Source organism: Rhipicephalus microplus, chromosome X (genome assembly GCF_043290135.1).
Source record: "Rhipicephalus microplus isolate Deutch F79 chromosome X, USDA_Rmic, whole genome shotgun sequence".
NCBI classification, from domain to species: Eukaryota; Metazoa; Arthropoda; class Arachnida; order Ixodida; family Ixodidae; genus Rhipicephalus; species Rhipicephalus microplus.
Genome location: NC_134710.1, coordinates 10,824,330 through 10,851,275, shown reverse-complemented (window position 1 = coordinate 10,851,275; position 26,946 = coordinate 10,824,330). Strand labels below are relative to the sequence as shown.

At 44.7% G+C, this 26,946-nt stretch overlaps 1 protein-coding gene across 2 annotated transcripts in view; it reads left to right on the top strand.

Moving 5' to 3' along the window:
- LOC142777428 (uncharacterized) overlaps positions 1-26,946 on the top strand; it is a 179,692-nt gene that overhangs the window by 32,603 nt on the left and 120,143 nt on the right. The window contains exon 2 of one of the 2 annotated variants that reach the window (XM_075881810.1): positions 20,370-20,508. The exons of the other annotated variant lie outside the window; for it this stretch is intronic. Within the exon in view, the coding sequence (XP_075737925.1) occupies positions 20,370-20,508 (139 nt within the window). The remainder of the gene's footprint in view (positions 1-20,369; positions 20,509-26,946) is intronic. 2 annotated transcript variants of the gene reach the window in all.

Genomic DNA, 26,946 nt, shown 5'->3' with positions numbered 1-26,946 from the left:
TAGTATTATGTGACGCGAACAAATGGTGAAGGTAGATATCACTTCCAAAGATGATAATCATGATATGCCTGTCATGAAATCATGACTACATGTTACGCTCATGGTGTGCTCGCGGTAGTTTCACTAGCTTCAGATATACTGAATTTTGTGTTATGTGACGTCAATGGATAACGAAGGTGTATGACCGGTGCGAACATGATAATCACGACATGCGTGTCATGGAAGAACATGACAACATACCACTCTCATGACGCGCTTGTGGCCGTTTCTCTAGCTTCTTATATACCAAATTAGTTATCAAGTGACGTGAATGAACGACGAAGATAAATACGTGCAAACATGATAATCATGATATGGTGTAATGTAAAAGGTGACTACATGCTAAGCTCATAGGACGCTCACTGGACGTGAATAGACGACAAAGGTAAATGACACATCCAAACACGATAATAATTATATGCGTGTCATGTAAAACACGACTACATGTCACACTCATGATGCGGTAGCGGCCGTTTCGCTAGCTTCACATATATAAAATTTCGTATCACGTTTTGTGAATGCACGAACAAGGTAAATGACACGTCCAAGCATATTATTTATGACATGCGTGTCATGTAAAACATGACTACATGCTACGCTCATGGCATGCTCGCGACCCGTTTGCTATCTGCACATATACAAAATAGATTGTTTTCAAGCAATCCTAGAACGTCCCGCGGGCACGCGGAGTATCATGGGAAAGGTTGGCACGCCGAGAGAACCACCTCTTCCTCCGCCCGTTCCTCATTGGAGCCGTGCGAGCATAAAACGGAAAAAAATTAAATAAACAAGCCGCCGCTTGTAGAATTTTTATGGACAAGCAAGCACCAACAAAAGAAAAAGTAAACACATTCTAAACGTGTTTAAAGACGAAAGGATGGAATAGCGATTCACATGTGAGATACTTTGTTCTTAAAAAAGGCCTAAGTGTCTCATCGGAGCATGCTTGCTGACAGTATAATGCGCATTTAGTGAAACCACTATAAACTTTCGCGTTGGCGCATTGAAATAACGTTCAATGTGGAATAATGAGGTCGTACTTACGTACTTACGCTCGGCGAAGAAAAAACTGGGGCGCATACATGAGCAGTAGTTTCCACCAGCAAGAGGGCGCGCTGTCCTGACTATATATCATATTCTATCGGTTTGAGAAGAGGTGATTCGCACACCAAAATAGATAAATTGAGACGACCTTCACCCACGAAAAAACTAGGAATATTGCAGTTATTGTACGCAAAGGTTCTGCACAGTCTGAAAGGAAATTGGGAAGCGATGTAAGGTGAAGGCTGTGTTTTCCGCACCATAAGCTTATTAACGTTTCTTCCGTAGAGCGGGAAAGGTCGCAGGGGTCTGCAGTGGGTAGAAACACGGTCTATGAGAGGCATGCTAATTGTTCTATTAATTCTTGTGCAAGAGTTGCTAACCTAATTCCTCTTGTGTTCACGTATACGCGTTGGTCGGACTTGTTGATGTATGACCACGCGCCTTAGAGAGCGTCAAAATTTGTTGAATGAAGCCGTCTAATCACACCCTGCGTTTTCAGTCATGCGAATGTGATTTCTTCTTTCAAGGCCCGCTAGTCTTGCACAGTCATCCTAAACAGACCATGCGAGAAATCTTGGAGACATATCACAAAGAACATCGCACCCTGTTTAAGTCAATTTAACTTTGCTATGGCTACAACACAAGAAACTTAGCTTTACAAATCCACTGTAAACAGGCACCTTGGTTCTCAGTCTTTTTGTACCTCTTTCTGACATGCGCGATGCACCCCCTTTTTTATATATGTTTATTAAAAGGTGCGATAACTTTTTGGTCATGAGTGAGGGTTTCCAGTGTGCATATTTGTTCCTGTTCCTACTTTTTTCTTTTTGACCTGTAGGCTTTATTCCAACCTGCAGTTAGAGTGCCAAGGGAACTTGGCAGACACATATGCTTTGAGTGCCACACAGTGGTCTGGTCAATGTAGTTTACTTTATGAACTTGCGCTTATTTCTAGATAACTCTTTGATTAGAACCGTACAGTTTACCCGTAAACAGCATCAAAAGACATTGATTTCAAATCCATCAGAGAATTTATGAACAGTGCTTGCACTTTTTGGGCAACCAAATTGTACTGTTCTTTTTTTGCTTTTTATTTATGCCAAAGGTGGACTGATGCTAAAGAATAATAAAATTATTCGCCGCTTTTGAGCCGCTCAGCTGCTTGAACACGGCAACAAGTGCAAATCGTGGACAAGCCATGGCACCCGAACGCATAAGTTCTTGAGTGAATCACGCAGTACAACACCACACCTTGCCCGGTTCACTTGATTGGAGAAGCGCTGGCGCGAAGCAAACGCAAAGTTGAAGCGTGAGGCCCGCGCGCTCGTCGCGGATGCTGCGGCAGCGTACAAACTTTTCCCATAAGTGCTTGCGCATCAGTTGGCGGTGCTAGTGGGCTTGAAAAAGGTCTATTGGGTATTACTCGACGTGAATGGACTACGAAGGTAAATGACACGTCCAAAACTGATAATCATGATATGCGTGTCGTGTAAAATATAACACATGCTAAGTTCAAAGCGTGCTTGCGGCTGTTTTGCTAGCTCCACGTGTACCAAATTGGGTATCGCATGACGTGAATGAACGACGAAGGTAATTGATACGTCCAAACATAATAATCATAACACGCGTGTCATGTAAGACATAACTACACGATACGTTCACAGCGTTCTCACGGCTGTTTCGCTTGCTCCACATATACCTAATTTGGTATCAGGTGACACGAATAGATGACGAAGGTAAATAAAACGTTCAAACATAATAATCATCAAATGAAAGTTATGAATGGCATAATTCACGTCCGTCTCGTAACGCTGTGCTGATTTTCAAGTGACATATCAACCTACCTCGTTCGCGCTTCGCATATTATTGATTTCCTATGTGTACGTGAAACTGTCATTTTTTTCACAGCAAAACCATTTGTGGAGCTCTTGTTTCCATTGATCAGGCAACAATATATAAAAATTTGAAAGAAACTTAAGAGGTCGACCAGCCATGCTTTGTTCGATCTTACATGGAATCACCGGAAAGAAATATGCACACCGGGTTGTAGACCCGTGTGCTCAGATTTGGGTGCACGTTAAAGAACCCCAGTTTGTCGAAATTTCCGGAGCCCTCCACTACGGCGCCTCTAATAATCGTATGGTGGTTTTGGAACATCGAACCCCACATATCAATCAAATATGCATACCAGAAACGCTCACTTGCAACTGAAAGATTACCGCACGTGTTAAAAAACATATTGCAACGAATACGCGCGAGCCTACGAGGAGCAAAAGAAGAAGAGTGTTGGAGCGGCGCTTGGACTGTGTGGTTTGGTGAACCGGACTGGGCCTGTCTCAGAAGTACGCTGCTCTTTTCCAGCGCCGTTTCACCTCATCTGTAAATAAACACAATCACTCGTAACAATTTTATGGAAGGTGCCGGGTACATTGATCTGGACGACCCAGGTCTACCAATTTCGCGATGGAGCAGACTTTTTGCAGGCTTGCCACCACAGCTACCACACATGGAGGACGCGGGAGCCGGCCATAGCAACCTATTCGCTGATAAGCAACATGCACACCCGCCAGGACAAGCTTGCTGCGGCATGCCAGAACGTCAACCAAGGACCTTTTCCGGGCAGCCGGACGACAATGTTGAGAATTGGCTCAAGCAATACTAAAAAGAGAGTCGCAGCAACTGCTGGAGCACTGCTAAGCAGCTCGAGAACGTGATGTTTTTTTCTCGTCAGCCCCGCGTCTCTTCGATTCGACAACCACGAGAGTGCATTGACCACATGGGACATTCTTGTGGACGAGCTGAAGAGGTGTTTTGGTTACTCAAAAGCTAAAGTCAAGCAGGCGGAGCAAACGCTTTCACGCAGAGCTCAGTTACCTGGCGAAACATGCACCAACTACATCGAGGCCGTCTTGAAGCTTTGCGGAATCATGAATGCGACCATGTGTGACGGAGATAAGGTAGGTCATCTGCTCAAAGGAATCGCGGAAGACGTGTACAGTTTTCTTATCACTAAGGAAGACTTACACACACCTTCCGACCTAAGGAGACACTGCCGAGCGTTTGAAGCGCCAAAGAGGAGGAGAGTCCTACCGAAATTTGGACGTCTTGAGAATGTGCCCATAATTGCAAGTGTCAACCTTCCATCGCAGGACGACATCTCTTCTCTTATAAGACGAGTGGTTAAGGAAGAACTTACTCAACTGCAAGCTGTGGACACCACAGGTGTCTGCCATCAGTGTGCATTCGACCAACGGCCCCGTGAACCACCGGTACCTCGGATGCGTCAGAGCTACTTTGAGCCTCGCCCGATTTACACCGGTCGCTTCGAAGAAGAAGTGAACGGCCACTCGAAAACCAGGAACGCAGGCAAGCTGCATCACAGTGATTCACTCCTCGGCCGCCATCGCCCGGCGTTTATCAACCGACGAGGTCTACTTCGCCGGGGACGACTAGACGCGACACCCGTACTTGCTACAGCTGCGGGCTACCTGGACACATCGCTAGGTACTGCTACCGTCACCAGCAGCGAGCTCCACGATTCAACGTGTACACGCCCTATGTACCTGCTGGCGAGTCTCGACTATTTCAGGGCTCTTTCCAACGACAACACGCAGCACGTGCTGACTCTCCTTGCTCCGACCACAGCGTTACCCCACCACACGCACGCCAACAGCGATCCCCGTCTCCGCGTCGCCGCTCGGAAACGCCGCCACCACTGGGAAACTAACTGGTGCGACCAATGGGGGCGAGGCCGCAAAATCATCTTCCGCAAGACCCCCTTGTGTTGTAATGGTTGAGAACAATGTGAGTGGTTTTGTAGACAATGTGAGTACTGTTGCACTAGTTGATACCGGTGCTGCCGTTTCAATAATGAGCATGTCTTTTAAAAATTGCCTTGGGACGAAAGTAATGTTCGCTTGGGATTGGAGTGCTACGTTCCGCGGCGTAGAGGGAGAAACGTTGAGCACGGTTGGAGTTTGTTCTGTTTTACTTTCTGTAGGAAATCAAACGTTTCGAGCTTAACTAACGGTGCTTGCACGAGCGACCCACGACGTCATTCTATGTATAGATTTTTTTGTGGGAATGTGGTGTAACTCTAGATTGTGGTAGTGGTGGGATCATTTTTCGTCCCGTGTTGCCGTCTTTATTGACGAAAGATACCGTTGATGACTGCTTGTAAGTGTTTTCCGTGTCTGAAGACGTCTGCTTGGCCCCGCATACCGCAACGTTTGTGCACATAAACTCTTCGCGTTCTTGTGCGGGTTCGTACTACGGTTTAGCCGAGCCGAACTTCAGTAACGTACTTACTGAAGTTCAGCACAATAACGCACAAAAATGGTATTGTGCCTCTTTGCCTCGTGCTCACCGTCGTTGGTTGTGCCGCTTTGTTGACTGTGAACGTTTCCGCACAGCCCATATCTCTGCCTGCAGGACTTAAATAGGCAAGCTTTTAAGAGCAAAGTACTCTTACCATACGGTCACTTCAACTGTCAGTGGATGTAAAGAAACTCCACGCCAACTCGTACCCCGACTATTCTGCCAGCATAGATCGTATGATCAACAAGTCACTTCCTTCAACTGAACGGTCGCTGCTGCAGGAAGTGATCACAGGCTACGCCTCAGTCTTTGGCTTTGCCCAAGACGAGACGTCTATCGTTACGCCACGATCATCACGTACACAGCACCACATCTATACAGCCGAAGCGCCACCAATATGCTAGAAGCCCTATTGCGTACCGCCTTCCGAAAAGAAAGTCATCGCTGAGCAAGTTGAAGACATGCTAAAAAAGGGCGTCGTACAATAATCGTGTAGTCCGTGGGCAGCTCCTGCCATTCTAGTCAGGAAAAAGAATAATTCATAGATATTCTGCGTAGACTATTGGCACCTAAATTCCATCGCAAAAAAGACGTCTACCCATTGCCACGGATAGATGACACTGTGGACTGCCTGCATTCTGCTTCCTATTTTTCTTCTGTTGACTAGCGTTTGGGGTATTGGCAAATTCCTATGCATCTCTCAGATAAAAAAAAAGACGACCTTCGTAACACCAGACGGTCTTTTTGAGTTTAAAGTTAAACCTTTTGCTTTGTGCAATGCTTCAGTGACATTCTAGAGATTTATGTACACAGTACTCCATGGACTAAAATGGGAAATTTGCATGTGCTATTCAGATGACGTGATTATCTATGGCCAGGCTTTTCAAGAGCATAACTACCGCTTGTCACTTGTGTTTGCATGCTTACGCGAAGCTGGCCTTGTTTTAAACTCAAAGAAGTGCCATTTTGGAGAACGTCAAGCCCTTGCATTACGCTTTCTCGTGGATAAAGAAGGTGTACGACCAGCACCACAGAAGACCGCAGTGGTTTGCAACTTTGCACAACCACGAACAGTTAAGGACCTGAGAAGTATTCTGGGTCTGTGCTAATATTTCCGCCAATTTATGAAGAACTTCGCACAACTTGCCTTCCACTGACGTCCCTTCTTCATAAAGACACACCGTACTTGTGAGATGATAAATGTGAGGCTGCATTTCAACAGCTGAAGTTTTTAATGGTTTCAGGACCCATGCTAAAGCATTTTGATCCTGATGCTTTGACTGAACTTCATGCTGATGCTAGTGGGCTCGGTGTTGGTGCTGTGCTGTTCCAACTCTGCAACGGCCGTCATCACGTCGTAGCATATGCCAGTCGGACACTGACCAGAGCACAGAAGAACTACACCATCACCTAGCTCAAGTGCTTAGCAGTCGTCTTCGCCATTCAGAAGTTCCGACCATATCTACATGGCCGCGAGTTCACAATAGTGACCGATCATCACTCACTATGCTGGCTTGTAGCACTTTGCGACCCATCTGGCCGGCTGGCTCGTTGGGCGTTGCGCCTTCAAAAGTACAGCTTTTCTGTAACCTATAAGAGCGGACGATGTCACACAGATGCCGACTGCTTATCTCGCCTTCCTTCAGTACACACCAATGCTGACGACGATGACATTAGTGAGTAGTTAGTTTCTGCCTCATCCGACTTCCCAGATACCAGCAGCTTCAAACATGAGCAACAGCGCGACCTTACCCTGAAACCCTTGCTCGAAGCTGCACATACATCCGCCGGCAAGCACTTTATGATTTCAAATGGCTTGCTTTATAAGATAAACTACTCAGCCGATGGCCTCCCATTGCTTCTAGTGGTGTCGGAAAGCTTGCGCCAGGTCGTCCTTCGTTCTATTCACGATGACATAGCATCTGGTTATCTCGGTTTCACATGTACGCTACGTCGACTATGGGAGAGGTCCTACTGGCCGAAAATGTGGAAGACCGCAAAGCAGTACGTCGCCAGCTGCGCTATATGTCAGCGCCACAAGTGATCCACCACTGTCCCGGCAGGTTATTTGCAGCCCATCCTTCTACCGACATCCCTTTTGAAAAAGTCGGCATTGACTTGCTCGGAACCTTTTCTAAGACCCCATCCGACCACCAATATGTTATAATGTGCGTGGATTATTTAACTCGGTATACGGAAACGGACGCACTGACATCGGCCACAGCAGCCGCTGTTTCTTTTTTTCTCTTACAACGGGTCATAGTGCGTCACGGTGCTCCACGGGTTGTCATCAGTGACCACGGACGGCATTTTATCGCCGATGTGGCTGAAAAAAATTTGTGCCTTTGTGGCTCCTTTTATTTCCACTCCACCCCTTACCATCCGCAAACTAATGGTCTCACTGAGAGAACAAATCGAACTCTTACGAGTATGCTTTCGATGTACGTTGATGCTGACCACAGGAACTGGGACGCCGTCTAACCGTTTGTTACTTACGCGTATAACACCGCCACTGAAGAAGTTAATGAACATTCGCCCTTCTTTCTGCTTTACGCACAAAATCCACGGAGTTTTCTGGACACTCTATTACCTTTCTCGCATCAGGAAGATCTGTCCATCGCTCAGACTTTGTGTCGTGCTGAAGAAGCACGTCAACTAGCACTCCTTTGAACATTTTCTTCTCAAAAACACAGCAAGAGTTGCTACGATGCCAAGCATAACCCCGTAGAGTTTTCTCCTGGTGACTACGTTTGGCTGTTTACTCCTGTTCATAGGAAATGATTGAACTGGAAGTTTCTAGCAAACTGTTCCGGCCCATTCGTTATAGTCACTCGTCTCAGTGACGTGAACTACGTTGTCGCCCAAGTCACAGCCAATAACCGGCGTTCGCGCACTAGGCATATTGTGCACGTAGCCCGCCTCAAACAGTATCATAGGCTTATTTAACTCGCTCGGCGAGCTTCGTTTGCCGACGGGAGAAATGCAACGAATATGCGCGACCCTACGAGGCGCGGAAGAAGAAGAAGAAGAGTAGTGGAGCGGCGCTTCGACAGTCTGGTTGGGTGAACCGGACTAGGCCTGTCTCAGAAGTACGCTTTTCTTTCCCAACGCCATTTCACCTCATCCGTAAATAAACACAATCCCTCGTAACAATATATAAGAAAAAAGGGGTACATCGCGAATGTCACAAAGTTGCAAAAAAAAAAGGCGAACAACCAAGACACATGTTTACAGTTCATTATTGAAGCTACCTTTCTTGTGCAGTAACAACGATGGCGAAGGTTTATTGACTTAAACAAGGTGTGCACATGGTGTCCTTTATATGTCGCCAAGATTTCTCGCGTGGTCTGTTTAGGGTGACTGTCCAAGATCACCAGGCCTTGAAAGATGAAATTGCATCCGCATGACTGAAAATGCGAGGTGTGATAAGATGGCTTCATTCAATGAATTTTGATGCTATCTGAGGCGCGTGTTGATACATTAACAAATCTAACCGACGCATATATGTTAACAAAAGAGGAGTTGGGGTAGGAATCTTGCACAACAATTGAAGAAACAATTGGCATGCTTCTGATAGTCCATTTCTCTACCCACTGCAGACCCTTGTGACCTTTCCTGCTCTACGTAGAAAATGTTACTCAGCTTATGGTGCGAAAAACACAACTCTCACTTCGTATCTCTTTCCAATTTTCTTTCAAACTGTGCAGAACGTATGCATGGAATAACATCAATATTCCTAGTTTCTTCTCGGGTGAAGGTCATCCGAATGAATCCTTGATTGCAGTGAAATAAGGTGTTCACAAACCGATGCAAAATGATATAGGCAGGACAGCGCACCTTCTTGCAGCTGGAAACTTTTGCTCAGGTAATAAGTTTTTAGTGTTTTTTTTTGCCGAGTGTAAGTACATCATTATTTGTCATTGAACTATGTTTGAATGCGCCGACGCGAAATTCAATAGTAGCCTCACTCAATGTAGGATACACTACCAGTGAAAATGCCCCACATAGACACTTAAGCATCTTAATAAAACCGCAAATTATCACAGCAAGGTATCTCGCACGTGAATTCAAGTTCCATTACTTCGTATTTAAACACTTTTAAAATGTGTTTGTTTTTTCTATTTTGAGCGTGTGACACTTTTCATAAAAATATAAAAAATATAGGTGTAAAACTTCTCCGCAGTCTTCTGTTGACGGCCCAATCCAACGGTGATGGTATTGAAATGCATAGCGCTTTATGAGTAGCTCATCGTTGAACAACTATGAACTCAGTTTCTCAGCTCACGTTCCTAAGATAGCGTGTTTTCACGCCATGTATAGGTACGCAATAACTCGCATGCCGCTCATCTTCCACGTCCGCCGTACACCCGCCCTGTGATAGCTTAACTGACTACGTTATTCGTTTCATACTTCATGGGTAGATATACGTGCCGGTGCGTTTGGTCTCTATTAGGCAAGCGGTGGAATGTTCATTTTGTGTTCGCACAGCGCCAACGAACAGCGGGCGGAGGAATAACTGGTTCGCTCGGCGTACCAGCTTTTCTCATGGTGCTGCGCGTGCCCGCTGTGTGTTGTGGGATTGCTTGAAAAGGGTCTAATATATAGTTAGTGGACATAGGGTACTTGGTGTCGTTTTTGAAAGTGTGCTGAATTGAACACCCCATGCGAACATACTGTCGAAATATTTTGTATCAGCAACAAGTTCCTTGTCACAATGTCGCTATTTCTTTCCGGAAAAGGTGAAATTACAAAGTTTTCACGCACTTTTTGCATCCCACTTTAACAACTGTACACATGTGTGGGGCACCACTACATATACTAACATACACAAACTTTTTGATCGTCAGAGCCTTTCACTTCAACTTATAGCCAACGTTCCACATCTTCACACAACAATACCTCCTTTCCCTAAATTTAACATAGTCAGAGTTACTCTGGTGTATCAGTTTCGTTTGCTTTATGCTCTATTCATACTTTTTTTCCTCTAAAAAGTTCTATTCACTTCTAAAATCACTGTCAGGACTATAACGACAGTTTAGCGACCAACGCACCCGTTGTCAGGACAAACGCCTTGTCCCGAAAAGGCATAATAATTACCTAATGCAATTTATCGTCTACAGTATCCCCTCACTTCTCATTAGGTATGAAAAAATATTGATGTTCATTCCTTCACCCGCAAAGAGACGAGACATTTTTTGTTCTAATCATGCATGACGCTTCTGTGTGAAAACAAGTATGTAGAGTTACTAAACAATTGCTGAAATTATCACTCTTTTCAATTTATGGCATTAATTTCTGTGCTCTTTATATATGGTATTTAGTTCTAGTTTTAGTTGTCACATGAAATTGCAATATTTCCCTGCTTTTTGCTTTTGAATAACTCTGTGAATTGACCACTGCTTTAAACACTCATTTTTGGTGCTTCAATAATATGTTGTTATCAATGCAACTCATGTAAACCTACTTACTTTATTTTGTTGCACGCTGTGTACAGTGCTGCAATCAAAGGCCTTCCCACACTCTCAAGCCGTTTGCAACAGCTCTTCGCCTGAAGGACTCTCAACAAACTGTAATACACTGTATAGGAAAGAAACTTGTGATATATATATATATATATATATATATATATATATATATATATATATATATATATATATATATATATATATATATATATATATATATATATATATATATATATATATATATATATATATATATATATATATATAGACAAGGAAAAAAACTTGATTTGCGACAGGCCACGTCCAAGTCATTAGAGCGTCACACAAGTCGGCAGGATGAAAACCTCACAGCCACTTCATCAACCGCCCATCATCACCGAAGACTTCAGCAAGACGCAGCGAGACCGAACGTGGACCACAAAGCACATTGATTTGATTGATGTGTGGGGTTTAATGTCTCAAAACCACGATATGATTATGAGAGACGCCGCACTGGAGAGCTCCGGAAATTTAGACCACCTGGGGTTCTTTAACGTGCACGCAAATCAGAGCACACAGGCCTACAACTTTTCCGCCTCCATCGTAAATGGAGCCGCCACAGCCGGGATTTGATCCCGCGACCTGCGGGTCAGCAGCCGAGTACCTTAGCCACTAGACAACCGTGGCGGGGCACAAAGCGCATTCCCACGTTACAACGTGACAGTCACATGACGGGACCATCGACTGACCTTCCCATCACCAAGTACACCGGAGCTGCGAACGATGGACACATACAAGACTGGTTCGAGCTGTTCGAGTTCCACTCTACCACTGAATCCTGGTTGAATGGGAGAACGTCATCAACTTTACCGACTACGTCTCCAGTTAGGCTTTCAAATTCTACCTCAACCACATATTTCTGAATGATTGAGTCATGAAAAAACATGAAAGCAAAAATGATCGTCCAATTTAAAGAATACAATGATAGCTACGACGAAGAGCCACCTTTAACCCACCATCTAGAAACAATCACACTTAGTCGTCATTTTCACAAGCAGTCTTCAACCATTCGAACGCGTAGCATGACTCGAGCATTGTCACAAGACGAAGTGGCACTTTAGTTCACTGACAGGTAGCCATGCGTATTTCGGGAAAACGCCAGCTATTGAAAATTTGAGCGTGCCTCCCTTCTGCGCGAAAGTCAGCATTTACAAAGTCGTCGCTCCAGCATATGACACGAGACGTTACTCACCCACCTGACGCCCTTCATTCTTCGCCTAGCATACGTGGTCCACCACGTAGTTTTCCATCACGCGGCTCTTCAAGCGCTTGTAGCACCAATCATTTGCTTCATAGGAACGTTGTGTTGATGGTACACGACCTGACGCATCACGAAAATATCCTGTCAAGCCACGCTCCTTCCTGACCAGTTCATGCAGCACCGTCTGGCGTACAAACACCCAACAGTTGAAGCAAAGCAGAAGGCTCAGACGCAAAGAACGGCACACGCTGTCAGGCGAAAGAGCCCTTAGTAGTGCACGGTGCAGAAGAGGCCTCTGAAGAGATTCCTGTCAACTCTAGAGCACCATCTTCACAGCCCGAACAGAATGACAACAGCCCACAGGCTACCAGCTGACGACTGGACCCCACATGAAATTGTGAAGAAATTCAGCGTGCTTTTCAAGAAGGGCTCCCACCTCAGCGAATTCCACAGCAACAGCAGCAACACCACAAAAAACGAGTCCAATGATCCCAGACACGCCATAGGATACACCAACAAGGACGATGACGCAAAGCAATCCTCTTAAAGCAAACTCAAGATGTGAGGCATATTCGCATGAAGGATCGGTGCCAGAAGCGCATTTGGCACAAGAGATCAAGACTGCGCCGAATATTTTAACTCCGAAACCACAAAAACGACGAAAGAGACGAGAAGCCACCTTCTGTACAACGCACAGACCAAGGAACCATTCCATCAACAACAACCAATGCACACGCAAACTGGAAGGACGCTGTCTGTTCCCGTCATGGCACACAATTCGACGCCTTCGACATACGAACTTCGAATGCTACACAGACTCCCAACCTTTTCGTTCTTCACAAGACCTCAAACTATGTCATTACCAGTACAGATCTCAGGGCGTGGGTATGCCATCCAGGACGCAACAGCCAGCCTCGTCCAACAGAGTTCCCTAAGATATGACCGGACTGCTTCCCTCAGCTGTGAATTTCTTGTGCGTGTTAAGGAACTCCTTTGTGAAATGAGACTAGTGCACATTTTGGCATGTTTTGTTTTAACACTCTGGGTAATGTTGTTTTGTTGAATGTAACTCGGGCAATATTTTCAGGGGAGGGGGATTCCTATGACGCAAGAAGGTAGAGAAGGTTGGTAAAAGCCGATGAAAAAGTGACAATAGAATAAACATGTTGTAGGAGCCAGGCCACGATATATATATAGGTATCAGATATGGCACAACGGGAGCGTTGTCAACAAGGATAGATATATTTATTTCCCAACATTTTCGGGAGGGGTCCTCCCTTCATCAGGGGATGAGTTATACTAACATGAACTTCCAAACTTTGTTGCTGCCGCGTCCCTCTCGCCTTGAAAGATGTTTGCGAGAGTAAGAGAGAACCAAAAAAAAGAAAGAAAGAAAGAAAGCAAAAAGAGAAGAAAAAAGCCAAAAAGGGGAAAAAAAGAAAAAAAGAAAAGAAGAAAAGAAAAAGGAAAAAGGAAGAAAGTACAAAAGAGGAAGAACCACTGTCAACACTGAGAACGAAACTAATTGTGTATGAAACCAAATGAGAACGAAACCAAATGGTGTATGAGCCCGGCCACGATATATAGATAGTCCAAATAGATAGTTTTGAACTTCATAGCTGTTAAGTATTATGTTTTTCTGCTAACTACAAATGCCTGCGAAATACCAAAAATACCACGTGATAAGCCCACTTGCACGTCAGTGCGCACGATGGTTCTTGTGCTCCCTATCTTTCCACGTACGAACTACACACTTCCCTCGCAACGGTTCATGACAGCGATAAGCAGTCACAGCAGTTATCATTTTTGGGGCCAATACCAAAACGTGTTCATCGTAAAGCCACCACCATCGTTGCGGGATTGCCGAGATAGCACCATGGGGCAAATGCTATGGTCGTTCATGCGCGGAACGTTAGGGAGCCCTAGAATTATTGTGCGCACTGGTGCACGAGCGGGTTTCTCACGTGGTACTTTTTTTGTATTTTCGGGCATTAGCAATTAGCACAAAAAGCACTACAACTTAACAAATATAAAGTTCTAATTTATCTATCTGGACTTTTTGCAAACCAATCTACAACTTTCTCGTCGAAATTTTCATCTATCTCTGTTTTTTGAAAAATTAGTTAAACATATCTAATAAATAAATATTTGAGAACACAAAAACAGTCTGATTGACTCCAGGCAACGGTGAGCAACATGCGTTTGGTCGCGTCGTAATTACGTGTTGCGGCATATTTTTAAGCTCTGGCTAAAATTGGGTAGGACACCCTGTATATGAAAATGTAAGAAAGAAATCCAGAAAAAAAGACGCTGGCGTGCGGTATCGAACGTGGGATCTCCGCTTCGTAAATGCGAGACGTTAGCCATTTATCCGTGAGAAGCACACCCTGCACTATTCAAACGACAAACTATGTATAGTTACCACTCACCGCAGTTGGCGAGCATCTCGGGAAGGGGAACGACTATCGTGTTTTCAGCATTATCATCAAGATGTTCAATGGGCGCGCGGTGGCTCTCATCTCTCACACGTACTTTGGCCCACGGAGAGGAGGGAGTGGAGTGGACGATCTCTCGCACGCCCATATCTCCCGGTGGGGAGGATCATGCGTCTTGGCTGGCGTTGCACTTGCACTGGAACAATTCTGTTGTAGTTACGGGGCGCAAAAAGGTCAGTGCAATCGTTCCACAGCCTACGTTTGCGAAAAGGATGCGCTTTTCAGACGCAACGAAGTAACAATTGAGACGCGTATTGGCGTTCATCTGTACCTGTGAGTACGTTTTGGGCCTCATTTGTGCGTGAGAAACGGGGGGCACGTTTCGATCTGCTCGCCATTTTGCGCGTAAACTTTGAATTTGTTGCTATCGCGTTCATTGCTCTGCCTTTGCGGCAAAGGTGTAACGTTTTAATTAATGTTGTAGATATAATAGATGTTATTCCTGCAAATGTGTCTATTCTGTTGTAGGCGGATGATAGTGCTATTTTTGAAGAAGTTGTGTCACGTGATGGTCATGAAGTGTTACAGAGACGCCTTGTGACAATTTCTGAGTGGTGCACAAATTGGGTTGTGCAGCTAAATGCAGAAAAAACCATACTTTTGAATGTAACAAAAAATGTCCCAATAAGTTTCATTATCAGCTTGAAAACAGAACAGTAACCGAAATGAAAAAATACAAGTACCTACGCGTCACACTTACCAACATACTAACGCGGACAACTAATATCTCAGATATCTGCTCAACCGCCTAAACAAATTGTGGTTCGTTAAGAGAAAACCTACTTGTGCGCTGGTAAGAACTAAAATATTACCTTATAATGTAATCGCAGGAGTTAAATTGGAGTGCACTGCTGAATTTTGGGATCCGCACACCAAGACTGACATTCTGAGGCTTCAGCGAGTTCAAAAAAAAAGCTATGAGATTTATTTACAAAAAATATGCCAGTCATGGTTCCCCGTCATCATTGATGTCACAAAACCTAATACAGACACTACAAACGCCCAGAAAATTTAATCGTCTCGTGGTACTACACAACACCCTTGCTGCAAAAAATAGTATGGCATTGCCCCCTTTGGTTTACAGCCACACTACAAGGAAAACAAGACACACCCAAGAAGATTTACTTGCGCCATTTTTAGCAAGAACAGATGCTCATAAGAACGCCTTTTTCCCCGAACAGTGAGCTGGTGGAATTCCCTACGCATTGAAGTTCATGATTCGAATGATCTCATGGCTGCTTTGGCACACCATTGTTTCTTGTTGAAGTTTAGCGGCCATTGCTGCTTTGTTTTGATATATTAGGTCCATTTTGCGTTGCATTGTTTACGATGTATATGTTTTTTGTTTTATTTTCCCACTTGTTGTAATTACTATCCTTCTTTGGCCAAGGTATTGGCCTGCAATTTTTGTTGCAGCAAGTGCAACAAAACCCCCTTACTTAGAGATAGCGCCACAGCCTAGTATGCAATGACCCAATTCGGTTCTAATGCCTACGCCGGACCATTCATAATTGTATATTTACTTAAAACGCGTGAAGAAAGAATCGTCTAAAAAAGAAATAAAAAGATCTGGGGTGCGGCCTCACTGGCTACCACCTGCCAGTAATCTACTGCGTCACCAGAGCAGGATTGTACATCTCGGTGCATTACGTGGTCACAGCGTCCCATGAATACAGTAAACAATCCTTGACCTTCAACCTTCAGCGGCTACAAAACATCTGTCCAAGGTGGCGGTAGGACCTGTGAACCAGCGGAGGGTGCTAAAAATTCCTGGGTCGAGACAAGCCACCTTTCGTATCTCAACGTGGCTTCCTTCAACGCTAGAATGCTAGGCAGTGAGGCTATGTCTAGCTGTGCTATTGGAGTAATTAGAGGGTGTTCTTTGGCATATAATAGGGTTCAGTGAAGTTAGGAGGACACATGAGGCTTATACAGTGCTTGAAGAATGGACACGTTCTATGCAGCCGTGGCTTAGTTTACAAAAAAGAACGATAGGCGAGGGGTTTCTCATACAAAATACTATCGCTGGCAACATAGAGAAATACTATAGTATTAGTGAGAGAGTGGTAAGTAAAATATTAGGTTAACAAAAGGTACAAAATAAAGGTAGTACAGGCCTACGCGCCTACATCTAGCTATGATGGTTATTCGATTGAACGCTTCTATCAGAGTCCTTCAATGCTTTTGAAGTATTGAAGGACTCTGCTTCTATCAAGACTTAGAGTCAGACACTAATGAAGTAAAGACAAATTATCCTATTCTGGTGGGCGACTTTAATGCAAAATTAGACAAAAAACAAGAAGGAGACTATGCAGTGGGGTGGGGGAATATAGCATCGGCTCTAGAACTACCAGAAGGGAGCTATTATTAGAGTTCGCAGAACGTAATAAATTACGGATCTTGAGTATATTCTTTAAAAACAATGGGCTAACGGTAAGTGGACGTGACGAAGTCCTAATGGCGAAACGGAAAACGAAATAGACTTTAATCTGTGTGCACATCCAAGCATTGTACAGAATGTAAAAGTAGTGGGCAAGATTTGATGCAGTGACCATAAAAAGATAAGAGCGCATATTCGCCTAGATTTAAAAAAGCAAAGGCACAAACTGATGCGCAAGAAGCCAATTAATGAGCTAGTGATGAGAGAGAAAGTAGAGGAATTCAGAGTATCAGTTCAGAATAAATAAGCGACTCTAAACGAGGTAACGGGCGTTAGCATTGACACAATGAACGATAATTTTATTAGTATCATTAAAGAGCGTGCAATGAAAGTTGGAGATACAGTCACTAGACACGAAACTGCCAAACTATGTCAGGAGACGACAAATCCTATTCAAAAACGACAAACCATGAAAGCCTCAAATGCAACTGACAAAATAGAGCTAGTGAGCTTTCGAAGTTAATGAATGAATAGGCGTAAAGCAACCGACATCAGAAGATATAACAAAGAGCGAATCGAGCAGACTGTAAAAAATTGGCAGATACCACGTATACGGTGGAAATTGATATGCGTAGCACGAATGAGGAAGGTTGTTATTTCACTTCAAAATCAGCACAACGTCACGAGACTAACGTAAATTATGCCGTACATGTTTTTCATGTCATGATTATTATGTTTGGTGATGTCATTTATCTTTATCGTCTATTCACGTCACGCGATACCAAATTATGTATATGTGAAGCTAGCGAAACGACCACTAACACGCTATAAGCGTAGCATGTAGTCATGTTTTGCATGACATGCCTGTAATGATTATCATGTTTAGACGTATCATTTACCTTCGTCATCCATTCACGTCATGCGATACTAAAGTTGGTAATATGTGGAGCTAACAAAACGGCCGCGAGCCCGCTATGAGCTTAGCATGAAGTGAAGTTGTACATGACAAGCATATAATGATTATCATGTTTGCACGTGTCATTCACTTTCTTCATTCATTTACGTCACGCAATACCAAATTTGGTACATGTGAAGCAAGCGAAATGGCCATGAGCGCGCTATGAGCGTAATATGTAGTCATGTTTTACATGACACGCATGCTAAGATTATGATATTTGGACATGTGATTTTCCTTCGTCGTCCATTCACGTCACGTAATACCAAATTTGGTATATGTGAAGCTAGCGAAACGGCCGCGAGCAAATCATGAGCATAGAATGTTGTCATGTTCTTACATGGCAGGCAGGTCATGATTTTCAACTTTGGACGTGTCATTTACTTTCGTTATCCGTTCGCGTCACATAATAGCACATTTGGTATATGTGAAGCTAGCGAAACGACTGCGAGCGCCATATGAGCGTAGCATGTAGTCTTGTTTTACATGACCCACATTTATTTATTAAAAATACCCTACAGGCCCCGAACAGCATTGGGTAGGTGGAGGGGGGCTACAGAAAAATTTACCACAAAAACATAAAAAGAAACTGCATCAAGGAAAAAAAAGAAAAAAAATTACAACGAAAGATAAAGATCAAGCCTTATATACGTTGTAGTAAAACACAGAGTGAAAAAAGCACATCTTCATAAAAAAATCAAGAAACATATAAACATGCAAATGCTCACAAAATTTCACGTACATCATGTTTGTACGTGTCATTAACCTTCGTCATCCTTTCGCGTCACGTAACACCAAACTTGTTATATGTGGAGCTAGCGACAGGGCCGCGAGTGCATCATGAGTGTGGCATGTAGTCATGTTATTACATGACACGCATATCATGATTATAATGTTTGGACGTGCCATTTGCCTTTGTCGTGCGTTCGCGTCACGTAATACCAAATTTGGTATATGTGACGCTAGCCAAACGGCTTCGAGCGTATCATGATCGTGGCATGTAGTCATGTTGTTATAAGACACGCATCTCATGACTGTCATGTTTGCACCAGTCACATATCTTCGTTATTCATTCATGCCCCGTCATACCTAATTCGGAATATATGAAGCTAGCAAAACGACCGCGAGCATACTATGAGCGTGGCATGTAGTCATGTTTTTACATGACACGCATCTCATGAGTATCGTCTTTGTACCAGTCACATACCTTCGTCATTCATTCGCGTACCATATATCAAATTTGGTATATTGAGCTATCAAAATGGCCACGAGCGCATCATAAGTGTGGCATGTAGTCCTGTTACATCACACACATGAGATGATTTCCATGTTAGGGTCTGTCGCTTGTGTTTCCCATGCAGTCATGTGATACCATTCTATTTTTGCAATAAATCGTGAACAAGACCTCTGCAAAAGCAGGAAGACCATACATTGTAAATCATGACATTCATGAAATGAATCTCGTAATTTTCATATTATGACTCGCCAATTATGTTCGTTATACCGTCTTGTTATGTCATACCAATTTTAAAAACAGTACCATAACCAAAACTACCAGGAGAGCTAAAAGTCGTAGGCGGCTTGATAGATAGATAGATAGATAGATAGATAGATAGATAGATAGATAGATAGATAGATAGATAGATAGATACGCTCAAATTCGCGGAAGTTTGCTAAGAAATGCTTCGCATTTAGGATGTACCTATAGGCCTAGGTTAGTAGTGCGCAATAAAGTGGCGCAGCACGGTATCATTACGTAGTGATCCCGTGCTCGTCAGCGTGTCTTGAGCAACTTTTCTATGTGCTCATGAAATTGTACAGGCTGTGCATGAAGTTTTGCTCCCTATCAAATACTGCGTTGGTTCAGAGTTTTGTAATCTAGGGCATAACATTTATAAATTAGCCATTTTTTAATTCCATGGGCACAGGATCATGATGACCTAATGTGACGTCATGGCTCTAAATCTATCAATACTTACACGAGGTTCACTGACTAAATTTTTCGTTCCTGGTCTTGTGAGGGCCTAACGTTGCGGAAAATACGTATTAAAGGTGCATACGACAAACAAATATTCGAGGGCTTAATGGGTTAAAATTAACGGAATGTGTTCTGGAGAGTAGTATTACTACTGGAGCAAGTATTCTTTTGTACTGCATGCGTTTTTCTCTTTGACAGAAGCCATGTGCTATCTGGGTAGAAAAGAACGAAAGAGCTTGGGGGCAATATTGCGTGGTTTTTGTCCGAATGCCTGATTTGCGCGGTTACGTTTCATGTAAACAATGCAGGACAACCACCCGGTTAGGTCCTACAGGCATTGCATTTTTCCTCGTCCTCTCCCCTCTAGTTCCCGTCGTAGTTGACGCTTCCCCATCAGCCAATGTTTGCTCAATCACTCGCAAAACTGGTGACGTAAGAAAAAAAATTGGTGCTCAGCCGCAAGACCCGGGTGGGCCTCGGGAGGAGCCAGCACCCGGTCTCCCCGATGCCTGGGTGGCAGCCATCGCCGTTAACGTGGCTTTGGTTGCGCTGTTCCTCGTCTTCGTCCTGTACTGCTACATCCGCAGCCGCAAGCGTGAGCAGCCTTACTTCTGCACACTTTCACTATTCGCTCCGCCAAACATGAGGTCTAATGCAAAGACGCTGCGTATGCCTGAGTTTACGTGATGAATGATGGTCATTAAAAAAGCTTAACTTCACGCACATATCACAGGCTCCCCCAAAAACACGTAGGGGCGCTGCGACTCAGGACAGGCAGCGCCATCTGTGACAAGAGAAAGTTGGCCCCGTATCTGCATGTTACACTGCAAATGTCGACGAAAGCCGATAGTCTTGCGTCTGAAGAGACTGAACAAAACGTTTGATTGATATTCTACGCAAGAAAATTGGTCAATGGTATTCTGGAGGCGCTGCTTTAGAGTGCCTTGAGCGTGCAGTGGAGGCGAACGAGCGATCAAGTCACGTCACACGTGAGACATGAGCGCTATCTGGCAGTGATCTTAGTAAACAAAGTGCGGGGCGCGCGCGCCCGTCTCAGGGCGCTAAGGTGTAGAACACAAGGCGACGGGTAGGTGCCATCACCGTGTCGTCTTAGCAAAGCGTTGGAAACACTTGGCTTTTCGTGCAAGCGTTGCATTGTCAGCGCAACGTGATAAACAATATGGTCCTTAAAATTTCTCATGTGTGTCTTTTCTAGTAAAAAGACACACATACAGAATATTGACGTACTGTTATGATGTCTCAGATATGCGCAATAATGCGTTTTATTTGGCAATCGCACTAGTATGAACGCTGAATCATGAGCAATGTTGGAGGGCGCTGAAGATGGGGTCGGCCGTTTAAATTATCGTTAAGGACGGGCAAGCAGACAAGCGTACAGACAGACAGACAGAGAGACAGACCAAATATTTCGCGTTGCAGGTCCCCAAGAAAGACAATAGTCTTTGAAAATTGAAACTTCGGCATACGTCACTCGTTTCCCTTTCTGTCAGCCGCGCTGCCAGTTGCTTCCGTGCACGTGCAGAGTGCGTGCGCTGGTTATATCGCCTCGCAATATACCGCTTGAAAAAGATCTCTCAGCTGGGCAGGCACTTCGAAAAGCGAACGCAATCATAGGAAAAAATTTCGTCAATCACGTTTAGGACCTGGAGCTCACGATAGACAGTAAATACGCCTGGAAATGCTTCTCCAGATGGTAACAGCCAAACTGATATATTAGATTACAGTAAAGCATTCGACACAATTTCACACGATAAACTACTCATAAAGCTTCGGTTAATTGGTATACCTGAATTATTTATCTCCTGGATCTCAGCTTACCTCCACAACTACAACCAGGTGGAAGAACAACAACCGTCCAGATGGGAGAACAACAATCCGGCTGCCTTTCGGTGACTTCTGACGTTCCGCAGTGGAGCATACTCGTCCTTCTTACTATCTTTGGTCTGCATACACGACATTTTCAATGTAATTAGCACCTCTGTACAAATTCGTCTATTTGCGGACGATTGTATTTTGTTTAGAGAAGTAACCTGCATTGGTGACCAATGCGACCTTAATATTACCTTGGGCAATACCTCAAAATGTTGGGAAGAATTGAGAATGAATCTTGATGCAAATAAATGCGTGTATCTCCCACTAACGCATAAAAAAGTCCTCTTAAACTACACATACAATTTAACTCAAGCACCTTTGCTTAAAGTAGCCTCCCCTAAATACTTACCTCTAACATTAATGAGTACCTTATCCTGGAATATACTCATATATAACATTTGCTCTGCCGCTTTCCGGAATTGATGCTTTCTTCACCACAAGCTAAACACTGCACCGCCTAGTATTCAACTCCTGGCCTACTTTTCCGTCATTAGGCCAAAACTTGAATACAACTCTATAGTTTGAGATCCCCACACAAAACTTAACATTAAAAACCTAGAAAAATTCTAAGACAGTAGTAAAATTAGTTTAAAGTAACTTTAGGCCAACTTACTCCCCCACTGCAATACTAACTGCAAATCGGTTGGTTGGTTGGTTGGTTGGTTGGTTGGTTGGTTGGTTGGTTGGTTGGTTGCGAAACATTATTGTGGTCCTGCAAGGTGCACGTTAGCGCGCAGCGGGTGACTCCCGTGTCGGGACCGTTAGGCCAAGCCTAACGGCTGCTCCACAGGCCTGTTGGACGGTCCAAAGGTGGTCGGCCAAGACGGAGCTGCGTATGGCCGCTTTTCACCTGACCGAAATAGTGTCGGGGTTTGTGTACATCGCCTCGCACTCTCAGAGCATGGGCACCAGCGTTGATACATCGCCACATGTGGGGCAAGCGTCATTAGGGAACACGTCAGGATAAATAGCATGAAGTGATCTCAGGTTAGGGTACGTGTCAGTGTGCAGTAGTCTGAGCGTAAAGACCTGTAGCCTATTGAGTTATGAAAATGGTATTTAATTATCACAAACTCAGAGACAAAAAGCTGTCTAGAGTTTCTTTCCAGCATAGTAAACCACAGGCTATCCTTGGACACCGCAGCGTAGGCTATCCCCTTGTTAAGCAGACCCACTCGGAACCACCATCTTCATTCCCTAACGCCAATCTTTGCAAGCCTTGGACTTACACTTTTCGCTGCTCCTTTTTTCCAGAAACAATAGCTGATTGGAATAAACTAACGAAAGCATCCCCGGAACACCTGGGAGAATGTGGGCAAATACAATTGTTATTTTGTTCTCTTAGAATAGTATCACGACCGAGTTGTTAAGTTGCGTTTTTGTGCCTTATAACCAAAAACATTTTCTAGAAAACACTTTGCAACCTTGATTTCTGTTATTGTTGTGCATTTAGCTCACTCTGCTTGGAGATTTTGTCCGCAATATTCTATAAATAAGTAAATCAGTAGATAGGTAATTAAATAAATTTCTGAAGCCCGTGACAGTGCCGTACATGTACAACCGTATACGTAGAGGTTAGCTTCATCATGTCATACGTTAAAGACACCCAATGGTTATTGCACTGCGAAATGAAGCCATGCACACAATCGATGGTCCACATTGTTGACAATTCAAAACCTGATTTTTTTTATTGTAGTGCATGCTGGCAGTGTCAGATGCATTCTCTCAGGAACGAACTTTCTTGGTGTGTGAAAAATAAACAAAGATGACAAGGCTATGGCACTAAAAAGCCTGTTAATATTCGAGTCGTGTCCTCCGTACCACGGGAGCATTATCCGCTGACCTTGCTGTGAGGCAGCTAGCTTAGCTGTAACCGCAGTGAAGCAAGCTCAACTTCTCGTCTCTTTTTTTTGTTTCCGTTCACTTGCACTACAGATTTATGAGAATATTTACTGTACAGGTGTATAAGACCAGCTGCGCGAACGCGACTCCCCGTAAGAGGTGCCGAATTTCAGACAAGGTGTGATATCCGGTGCACGTCGAGCCCGTGCAATCAGCGCACACGTAAGCACACACTCGAAGTACTCTACGGAGTGTACCACGCACACTCACGCCGCCCATGAAAGAAAATCGCCCGTCCTTAAAGGTTGCAATTATAAATCACGCAAGTTAGATTCGGCGCCTTAAATGAATACCCCTCTAATAAAGTGACGAAAAATTAACGACATCTTCCCAAAGGGAAACCTGATTGTATGCGCATGGATTGTATGCGCATGGCGTTGCGCATGGAGATTTGGCGGGCAATTTGGTGAAGGACATGCGGTGATTTCAAAACTTTGCTGACGACGACGACGTTGAGGATTCGCCGGCGCTAGCCTTCCGCTGACGGTGCTTCCGCTCGGTTTCTTTGGCTCGCGTCTCGTCGGTGTTACCCGTGCACCGTATTCATTCTCGAACACGTTCGGCGTGCTTCACTCACACATCGTCGGCGTCATTGTTCTTCCACTGCCGACGTTTTCATTCGGCTTTTCTGGCGCGCGCCTCGTCGGTGTTGTAAGCGTGACGTCAACATTTGCGAACGCAATCAGCTCTGCTAACCATTGCACCACCGGTGACAACCGTGTTAGGCCAAACCGATTCGGCGCATGTATCGGTGGGCGAAGGAACTTCGCTTTCCGGCGTTCTCTCCATTGTAATTGAGCGAGCCGAAAGAGTATTCACTCTACGTGTGCTCGAATGCTGCGAGTGGTGGAGAGGGTGAAGCGAGAAAGATGTGACACGCGGCGAGCGTGCGGCAGGTGAGAGAGAGAGAGGGACTTCAACGCGCACTGCAACAAAAAAGGCGTGACCTATTGGCTCTGCCCCAACACTTACGGCGAGGGGAGTGCGGTGCAGCGCGCTGGCACGGAAACACGGATAGAACACGTTACACAGGGAAGACAAAGAGCTGATTCGCATCTAAAATAGAACAAACCAGCAAAACGATCTCGAAGCTTTGAAACGAACGATTGCGCATACAATTTATACGGCGCGGTGCGCAGTCTTCCTGATACGCGAGTAGCAGGCGGCGAACCTTTCACAATGTGCGGAGCTCGATTGGTGACAACCAACAACACAAAGCGAAGTGTTATGACGTATGTGAATGTGAACATCCAACAAAATAGCTACGCCTCACAAACATGAAAAATCCACTTACTTTGACATACAACCAAGACTGCACTTTCACAAGGCATGCAAAGAGGCAGCGAGCAATCAATACTGCCCTCGTTGCGTGGAGGTGCCACGTTACGTACTGATGCAGGTAGCCAAAAAACGATTTAATTTATAGGGAGGAATCGAGACAATCAAACGCAAAGTCAGACAAAGCTAAAACACATTTTATTTTTTTAACTGCGGTGATCTATGCTTGTGTTATTTTCCCTGGTAAGATTTGTCCGGGAACATATAGTTTTACGGCTGGCTCGCGTTCCTTGGTACTGTCTGCACTTTCGTGGCATCCAGCAATGCTTCGCACCTCACTTCCGCTTTCGTGGAGTCGCTTTTACCATCGCGGAAATGCAGCTTTGCCGAGCAAGCGTATCGATTTAGCCTGCCAGGCTCACGGCGCAGCACCGAACGACGCCGAAGCTCCCAGCACCGACCGTAAAACACGTGCTGCTAGTGTAGGTGAAACAGGCTGATTCGGCCGCGGCCTCTGCCACGCCTATCCCCAGTTTCTCCGAGCTTGCCCACAGAGCCACAGTGCGGCGTTGTCGTCGCTCCGCAAACTTGAGCTCGGGGTTCCTATCATGAAGAAAGGAAAAAGAAAGGAGGGAGCAATACGTCACACGAATCGAAGCCCACCGTGTCAATGCCTCCTAGATAATTTCAGGCCTGCTCACTGTTTCTGCCGCGGGCTCTGACTTCACAAGTATAGACCACCGTGTTCCGCTGCACACACGTGCCTACGCTTGCTCTCATCGCTCGAGAGACATGAATTGCCAAACCTGACGAAAGTTTTTGTGGCGTGCTGGTGTGCTTGTCGAAGACTCGAGAAGCCCGTGTTTTTCCGTGTCCGTGAACTGCAGCGTGTACACATGAAGCGCTTTGTGCACTGGATATTCGCCTTGTGTGAGGCTGCAGATCCGAACGATTGCGCAATTCTGCGTGGCCGGTTGTCAAGACGAATGGACCGAAGTCGCGAGTGTTCTCCTTTCTTAAGGACAACCGAAAAACGAAATGCGAACGGGTCGTTAGTCGAACTGATATTGACATGAGTTATCTATGACACAAAGGTACGTGTGCCCATACTACATACTTCGAAGTCCTTCACACGGCACCATCTTCAGCACGTTCCGCTCATCCTATAAAATAATGGTGTCCTGTGTGCTTCCTACTTGTTAGGGTAAGCTCTAGAACTAAAAGAATAGACACGCGTGGCAGTACATTTTCAGAAGAGGCGTTGTTGCTACACCGTCGGTAAACATTTTGCTAAGGGCGATTAGCGCCACGGAATTCTCGCATTAACTTCGTTCAGTTGGTTGAGGAAAAAAGAAGGAATGCTGCTGCATTGCTTAGTGCATCGGTTTTGTGGATAGTGTTTTCTTGCCGATGTTGCAACCACTTTTAATTGACGCAAGTCTCGCCAGCACCTTCGCCTGATGTGTTTTTGAAATTTAATTGCGTGCAGACACTTAGGGTAAAGCGCTTTCTTAATTGGTATTGAGGTGTGTGAGCTCAACTGCAAGCTAAAATAATAAAGAACCACTACCGAATATACAGATTCAAGTACCGCCAGTGCAGTATATGTGCTTACAAGGGCTTTATTTAGACCCAGTAGTAGCATTTTTCACATGCCGTAAGTCATATAAGTGAATACGCACCACTGCGAGAGGGGCCAAAGCAAACAAGCCACTCCTTGTGTCGCTCACATTAGAATTATCACCCTGATATTGTGCTGAATGACATACTTGTGCTAGCAGCTCACTCCCCTCAATAACTGCGAGTATCTAGACAGATGTTCGGAAAAGTACAAATAAAACTGCGGAAACCTTGCAAATGAGCAGGAACAGCTTTTCTGCACGTTTAGAACATATCTGTGTGTTTGTGTGTGCGCAAATGTTGGGCCATCAAGTTTTCCTCTGATAGATCGACCACAAGT